The 9124-nt window shown below is 31.8% G+C and overlaps 1 protein-coding gene across 1 annotated transcript; it reads right to left on the reverse strand.

The window, feature by feature from the left end:
- Positions 1-3044: 3044 nt before the first annotated feature.
- Positions 3045-8340, reverse strand: LOC123690893 (endoplasmic reticulum resident protein 44). The gene is made up of 7 exons (XM_045635012.1): positions 8121-8340; positions 7910-7985; positions 7588-7830; positions 7118-7360; positions 6439-6705; positions 5383-5581; positions 3045-4552 (listed from the first exon to the last, which is right to left on the reverse strand). Exons 1-7 carry the CDS (start codon positions 8157-8159, stop codon positions 4417-4419), a joined length of 1203 nt encoding a protein of 400 aa, XP_045490968.1. The 5' UTR covers positions 8160-8340; the 3' UTR covers positions 3045-4416.
- Between the last annotated feature and the right edge of the window lie 784 nt (positions 8341-9124).

Here is a 9124-nt window from a genome sequence, read left to right on the forward strand (position 1 = left end):
TGCCTCCTCCACACTACACGCGAAGTTGAACGAGGTTAGACGAATAGAATAATGTAGAGAGGCACTTCGGCTTACTTCGTCCAACTTTACCTCGCCTCGGCCGACTTCCGTTTGTTGTCGGTTTTTGCGCCCGAGTCAAAGGGCACGAAGTTACCTGAAGTTCGTTCTGAATATGAACGTATGCGTTCCTCGCGAAGTTGAACGAGTGTGTAGTGTAGCACCGCGGACTTCAGTCAACTTCGGCCGAGTACTTCGCCGAGGAACTTCGCGAGTAGTGTGGAGGAGGCATAAGGTTCTATACATACATTAATAAACCAAGAAGTTTTTAAACACTAATCAAATATTACAATGAGTTGCTTCGAGATCACAAACATGGAACTTTTGAAAAATTTAATAGGTATTTCAGCTAAAAGCGTATTTTAAATAAATAAACAACGAGTAGGCTTGAAAAATTTAATTATTACACAATTCACAAAACATACATTTTGTACAATCATTTACACGTATGAATTATATTACTAAGTAATTAGGTACATTATACCTATTTACATTTATAGTCTTCTGTTGTTTGTTGGAGGCAGTAATATCAAATTTCTAATACATTTGATATATCTAACAAATTTTGTACATTTCGTACGTCATCTAAACTATAATCCTACGAGTTGTATGGTAAGCAATTCTTAATTTTAAAGCGAAAAAATAGTAGGTCGTTATATTTTGCTTAAAGGCAGGTTCGTTCATGCATGTTCGTTCAAATAAGGCGCAGTTTGCAATATTTGAGTTCACATACATCTGCGTCGCTATTTCTCTTAGTTTTTTATTATTTTGTTAATAAACAAAAAAGGTTTTATATTTTAAATTTTTACTTTACTGTAACCTGGTCTCGAGTAATTAATAATAACATGCAAAATATTATACATAAATGGACACTATTTTAATACAACTTTAATATTAGAGCCAATTTCATACCCGATTTGTTGATTTATATTATGGAAAATACAATTCCATATGTAAACTCGCATTTGAAGACAAAAAAAACTATAAAATATAATAGTGTACAAACAACCAAACATTCTTGCATTAAATTTCACTATATTGCTAATAAAAATAATTAATGAGATGTGCGCACTGCGAAACTTAGGTATAAAAGATAAATTATTAAGTATATTGTGTCTTATGGAATTGATATAATAATACAGAAATATAAACACATATTGTAACTAAAATATACACATACTGCAGTTCCTTTACTAAACAAACATTATAAGTACCTACCTTCACAATATACTTCGGGGCTGTCCATTAATCACGTGAGGCTCAAAAGGGGGGGAGGGGGTCCATCAAAAAATCACGAAGTATCACAAGGGGGAGGGGGGATAAAGTAATACATATATCACGTGTATTTATTTTTTCGACAAGCGCGCGATACTCAACCGAAAAGCGGCGTTACATGTATTTATTTTTAGTCAAACGCGTACAACTTTTTCGCATTTCTTTCATTATTTTTATGTCATTCAAAAACAAACTGCAATCTTTCTGTCTACCTCTGAACGTTTATTATAGTAGCCTTTAATTTTCTATAATAAAATTAGATGATACTTATACCAGTATTTTTTTATAAATAAAAAAATAGATTGTTTGCATGTACGAAAAAATACACGTGATATAGGGGGGAGGGGGGAGGGGGGTCAAAAATGCCAAAAAAAACATCACGTGATTAATGGACGGCCCCTTCTTTATTTCATCGTTAAGTTTATTATTAATTATTTTACGTTTGTACATCTTTTAGCCTTTAAGATTTTTACGTTTAATTGATTTAATAATTTACTGTTATTTTTTAATCAATACTTAAATCAAGACTATACAATTCAGTATACTTTCAAAAATTGTTGTTATTTGTAAAAAATTCCCGAAAATTTACTGACAATGGGGGAAATTGTAGTTGTAAGAATGTATGTATTGAAACCGAGCTAGTCATAATCAAAAGTCTAAATAAAAGTCTTCAATATTAACATTTATCAATCTTGATTTATAAGTCCGACTGGATATAATTATTATATACATACATAGGATACGAAAGTTGAAGACATTAAAAGTATTTCAATAGAAATGAATTATTAGTATTATAATAATTATAGTAATGAGTAAATATACAGGGTGTCCCACTATCGGTATATTAAGCACGAAAGGACGTGTAGTTTTACATAATATGTCGTGGTCATATCGTAGATTTGATCATTTCATGATATGAGTGGCCATTTCACGAAATGGTCGCATATCGTGAAATGGCCAACATAGTTTGATCAGATCGTTAAATCGTCAACGTTTCACGATTTGGTCATCCACATTTGGCCAGATCGTATAATATATAAAGAGTCCATAAAATATTAAAAAAATTCAGAATAACTATATTCTAAAAACTTGTTTAATTGCCGCGGCAGCGGCCGGCGAATGCCAGAAGCGAATCGTTTTTGCAATAGAAAACAGTTAGGTTAGGTTAGGTTAGACTTTTAAACAAACAATTAGGTATAATAATATAGTACTTAGTAGTTTCTTAAATTATTATTTTATTTAAGTCGCATTTTTTCTTAAATACAAGATATCCACATTTTCCATAGTACTCGTACCTCTTCGTCGTAAATTCTTTGCTATGACTTTCTTCATAATATTGTTATTAAACGAATTATGAAGTTTTTAGCTGCGAATAATTTAATTTTCGCCAGCGGCCGCCATCTTATCACATAATACCTAAACGCAGAGCATGCAGCGCCTCTACCAACGATTAATGTAACTATTTTACGATATGATCAAATAATTTTGATCATTTCATGAAAAAACCGTGCGTTAATTGGCCATATCGTGAAACGATTTCTTATCATTGATCTGCCCAAACCACATCATGATGTGGCCAAACTAAATTGGCCATTTCACGATATGCGACCATTTCGTGAAATGGCCACCCATATCATGAAATGATCAAATCTACGATATGACCACGACACATACACTGATTACGTAAAAAATACTTAAACAACAAAATTACGTCAAAAATTTTTTGCTAAATTTTTCCTTAAAATCCATTTTGTCGTCTCTAGCTTCGCGCAGCCGGCATATCCCGCTTCGCTAATGTGAGCATTTTGTCCATGAAAACATAATCTTAAACGATACCTGACATGCGGGTGGCAAAGTCTGGCGGGTTGCTTGTTCGGGGTGTACACATAATTTTAAGAAATCATCTATTTGAAAAAAAAGCGTCTAGACTTTTAAGTGTTTTTTACGTACTCAGCGTATGCAAAACTATAGCCTCATTTGAGCTTAGTATACCGACGGTGGGACACCCTGTAAATGAAACAGAAATATCAAAACTCCACAGATAATATAAAGAATAAACAGATAATTAAATGCAGTTTATTAATATGTGCAGAAATATTCCCTTATCTTTATGAATACAAACATACAGTGCATACTTCTTAGACTTAATAAAGTGCTATACCTGGCTTCTTAACTTGATATTTTATATAAAATGAAAATAAATTAAATACTATAAGCATACTTTTATAATAATAATATATTAACATATTTTTTCATAGAAATACAGCTTAAATGTTTTAAATTCTGACACTGCTTTTTTCACTGAATATTAAAAATTACAGCTAAGTAAATTAGAATGAGTTAATCAATGAAATGGCTTATTTACGTCCTTAAACTTTATATTTTAATAAAAAGAAGGCAAAGAAATGCATGAAAAATTGCAAATTTACATTTCCATGATCGGTTTTTTTTAAAGCCTAATGAGATATATTTACTACCTACATTTAAATATATTTTTTTTATATAATAAATTTTAAGAAATGATTTCGAGTCGCCAATTGACGTCACTAGTTAGGTATACCACAAGATATACTACTGAGCCTGTAGACAAAGTAACAATTAAAACACGATAACGAAGTTAGAAAAGGCAAAAATGTATGGGATTGACATACGCCGCGTTAGATCACGTGGTCTATCTTATGTCAATCCCATACATTTTTGCCTTTTCTAACTTCGTTATCGTTTTTTAATTGTTACTTTGTCTAAGGCCCCTGTATAGTTACTCACAATTTCATGAATTTGATGAAATGTTAATACATAATTGCACGAGTTAAATAAAAATAAAATAAAATGGAAATATAAATTTATAAAATGGAAATATTTAAGAAAAAAAAAATGTAGTAATAATAATAGCTTTATGTCAAACATAGGAATAGCTTGTATAAGAAAAACAATAATTACACAGATATTTCATTGTGTTATTAACATTTCTATTTTTTCAATTGAGCATTCACAAATAAAATTAAAACCCATTCGGTGAAAAGAAAAAAAAAACGTGCTAGAGTGAAATTAAATTATAAATTACTAATAAAATGTTAAATGGCCTTATAATTCGTCCCTGAGTAGGGTGTATCTATTTTTGGATGGAGCTAATTTCTTGAAAGTAGATTCAGGCGGTGTAGTTACTTTCACTTCTGCGTTCAATAAAACTTGAGGATTGTCAGGGCCATAATGGAATTCTCTGGAAAATAAAAAAAAATAACATTTTTAGAGCAATAACCTCACCTTTTTTTTTGACACAAATAAAAACATACTAGTTTATATTTTAACTACATGTATATTTTAACTAGGTATATGTATTTAGAAAATAATAATTCAATTCATTTTAGGCTATCTTGTTAACCTTCCCAGATCTCTATCTATATATTATATAAAAATGAAACCCTTGTTTTCCTTGGTCACGGCATCACGTGTGAACGGGTAGACCGATTTCGATAATTGTTTATTTTATTATATTCCTTGAAATACGAGGATGGTTATTATGTAGAGAAAACGTAAATATGTACCACGGGCGAAACCGGGCGGACCTCTAGTTTATTTATATATGTATATTAAAAGATACACAAAATAAGTACTTAAAAATAGTTCGTGTTTATCATTCACATTTATAATCTCATACACAATGCAGGTGTTTATGTTACTATATTATGTATGATAAGAATGAATGTGTATTATGTTTAGCAGACAAAGTTATCAACTTAGTCTTTAAGTGATTGATGATCAATTAAAGGTTAGGAAGTTTGGTTTGAAAAATATAATTTAATTCACTATATACTTAAATCCATCTAATATGCTTGCTACTAAACAAGTCATTCTTATATTATCTGCTTATCTTGGAACACAAATACAACTGTCTCTTTGATACATTGTTTGATAAGATGATACAAACACATTGCTTTAAAATAAACTAACTACAACCCACAGATTTAAATAAGTGTGATTATTCATCAGTATATAACATATCAGTATTTAGTTCAACACAATCAATATAAAAACAAAATTATATATTACCTGTGCAACTTTCCGGAATATAGATCTTGCAAGAACTCCTTCAACTTTCCAGGCTTTTCCATGTCTTTATAATCGGGGAACAGATACATATGTCTAAATGAGTCAATAGCAATCAATGGTAAATCGGCCACTGATTTGCCAAGGTGATGCAGGGGATGTTCAAATTTAACTCCATCAGCAGTCAAAAAGTTTACATTTTCTGAAATAAAATGTACAAAAAAATTAATACATGTATTTTGACAGTTTGTATAGACTCATAGGAAAGATTTTAACATGGTTATAGTAATAAACATTTTAAAAAGTTCAGAACACACAAAGGAGCACAACACAATAGTAAAATGTAATGAATGCAAAACCAGAATTATGAATATTCTTCTTCTTAAAAGTACTTTTGAAATTTGTTCAGATATAAATTTGAACACTTTATAAATAAACTGGACGAACTGACTCAAGCATGACAATATTAGATAAAAAATAAAGTAAAGTTTCTTGAATGAAAATCATCAAACATATTTTAATTGTGTTATCTGTAATCAATATGTCAAACCACCACACAAGCCACAAAATAATCTAGGCATAAGAATTGATAATATTTATTCTATTTATTGTGACTAGATTAAGTAGAAACATAGGTATTAGGAATTAGGAAAGTAGTAACTTCAATATTAAATTGTATTGCTTATCTTATTCTGTGGGATTTTTATCTCGAGTGTTTACTTTAAGTTAAATAATAAATCGCTGCCAATTTATGTACTTTCCAGTTTCCACCCAAATATGAAACATACATCATACTTTAGCTTTTATTCAAAGTGGTAATCAGAATTTGATTTAATCTATTTGTATGTTACATTCATATAAATGGAACTATAAACTACCTTTTGGTTTGAATATAAATTATTACATTTATACCATGATATATTAATACATAAAACAAAGTTCAATATAGGCAAATGGATTTTAATATTAGGTTTTATTCTTCTCAACCTCAATTAGGATGATAACTGCAAAAGTTTGACAAACTTACAATACAAACAGCCAGTATAACATAATACTTACGTTTCTCAGATTCCAATTCCCTTGCAACAATTTCTTTATACCTCTTAATACTTTCATGTTTATCAGGATGGTAGAAAAGAATAAGGAACGGCAGGCCTTCTTCTGTAAGCTCCTCCGCATTTTCAAATGTGATCTCCCTAACTAGAGGTATGCATTTCTTTTGCACCCAACTGTATAGCTCGTCAAAATTGAGCAAAGACCCTGTATAGGTTTCATCAGGCTCATTTGATGTTTTCTTGTCTGTCCTGAATACAACTATGGGCTGACCTGAAATATAGTTTAATATTCAATGTAAACAAGTTTTTGTTTATTATATCATATTGTTGCTGTGTAATAACTCAGGCCCTGGAACCACAGACACAATAGAAAATCTATTGTGTCTGGGACCGATCGGGCCGCTCGGGCTCAATGGGTTAAACTACTACTATACTTATCAATTTGAATATGAAGAAAATAATAGTTGGAGAATACATGTAACATTTAGATATAATAACACTAAACATGATATTATAGTAATGAATGCAGTTTAAACAACAAAATCAAAACTACTACTATATCTAATCATGACATTAATAACTCAGCCCCCGGATTCACAGACACAATAGAAAATCTATTGTGTCGTGGACCGATCGGGCCGCTCGGGCTCAATGGGTTAACAGCTTCTACTACAAAAAAGTACCTGGAGGATGCATTTGTTGAGATGCATCACCAAAGCCAGCATGGAACAGGCATTCATCTTTCAGAGAAGCAGCCACCTTCCTCAAAACCTCATATTCTTGTTGATCCCTTCTGTCCATGTAACCAATGATGTGTCTCTTGTCTTCAGCCAAGTTATGAAGCTCTTTCAACGCTCCGAATGTTATAACGGGATCAGTAAGTTGTTTTTTGATGAATTCTGCAAACGCTTCAACTGACCGTTGTCCTGTAATTTTATAGAAGTCTCTATAATTTATATGTATAAAGAATACATCATGTTGTAATGTCAATTATTTTTAACCAATGAAAGTGAATATATTATTTAACAATTCAAGTGTTATCTATGTAAATTATTTCCATTATTTCAAATACAAAAACCAATTTACATGTATGCCTTATTGTTATCTATATATCTATGAAATACTATTCAAAATTAATTGATTTTAAGAATACCTCTGTATTCTTTTTTAGCTGGTAATCCATTTCTAAACAATTTCAGTGTGGGATACTTTGTTATGTGGAATCTCGTAGCAATAGCTGGCTCTTTATCACAGTCAATTTTTCCCATAACCACTTTCCCGGTATCATACCCGGCTTTTGACACTTCGTCCGCCGCATCATCAAATATGGGCATCAGCATATTGCTAAATTTACACCAGTCAGCATAAAAGTTTATAAAAACCACCTCATTGGAAGCTACAACATAATTTTCAATTTTTAATACAGTTTAAATTAAAGAAACGTAAGCAATCAAAACAATTATGAGCGGCTTTACCTAGAACCATATCTAAATTACTCTGTGTAATTTGTACAGCACCACTATCGGTCGGGTTATAAAAAGTGTGACAGATCTGAAACATAACATGTTTTATATAATTAACCACTATTAATTCATAAATAATGAACCATAAAATCAACAACCACGTATTTATATACGTGTACAAAATGAGATCGATGCAAAAGCTATTCAAAGACATTGTGCTTACCAAAACAATAAGTATTGCTATCGGCTTATAATAATGCATGTTTGCGTTGGTTTAACACTTTGGGGACCTAATATTTATCAGCTTATAAAAAGAGTAAACGTCCAGAAGATTCACATATAAAAAGGCACACGGCACACGACGTTGACATTAATCCCGCTTCCACCAATTTGGGTGACTACTTTTCTTGAATTGACGCTCACCTTCACTGGTTCACAATTTCACAAATCACAATTCACAAGCCTTCACGTTCGTAGACATTGACAGTTCAATGAATGTCTTTTCTTTTTAATCTGTTGGCACGTTACTTAAAGGCCCTCCTCACGGTTCAACACAACCAACAATCTGCTGAAACAATTTGTCGCGATAAAATATAAACATCTTCCTCAAATATGTAAAAATGTCTTTCCCGCGTTTATCTCAAAACCGCCATTTTGCGATTACTGCATTCATTACGCGGTAGCGCGATTGAGCCGAGATTGGAGCAATCACAATACTCACGTTTCAACACGCACACAATCTGCTGAGACAATTTGTCGGGTTGCTTCCGCGCCGATCCAATTCGCAACATGTTGGGTTACGCCCCCAACGTGCCCTCAACTATACTATTGACGACACAATCTGTCAGCTCACTGCAGATTGTGTCAACAGATTGTTACTGAAATTGAATCGTGAGTAGGCTACTTAAATCGATTATTTTGTTGCCTCAAAGCGTCCATTCACAGGCGTAAATGGACTAGGCAGCAAGCACCCTTATTCTGTCTACGTTATACCCAAAGCAAAGTACCTATATCGCGTTTCATTAAAGAAAGGAATCTTCAATGGCGGCCAAAGCTGACACTGACATAATATTATGTTAAGGTCAGCAAAAAAGAAAATAAAAATAACGTAAATGGATAATAATTATTTTATTAATTATTTCAAATTGTTTGTTGGCAAACTTTTTTGTTATGGTATTTGTGTATTTATATGAATTATCATATTTACGTACACAGAATGTAACAAAA

This window comes from Colias croceus, chromosome 4 (genome assembly GCF_905220415.1).
Source record: "Colias croceus chromosome 4, ilColCroc2.1".
Classification (NCBI taxonomy): Eukaryota; Metazoa; Arthropoda; class Insecta; order Lepidoptera; family Pieridae; genus Colias; species Colias croceus.

Coding starts and splice junctions, on each gene's coding strand:
- LOC123690893 (XM_045635012.1), bottom strand. CDS start 8,159: ATGCATTATTATAAGCCGATAGCAATACTTATTGTTTTG. Junction 7,361..7,587: donor AGCTAAAAAAGAATACAGAG/GTATTCTTAAAA, acceptor ATAAAATTACAG/GACAACGGTCAGTTGAAGCG. Junction 6,706..7,117: donor TCAACAAATGCATCCTCCAG/GTACTTTTTTGT, acceptor ACTATATTTCAG/GTCAGCCCATAGTTGTATTC.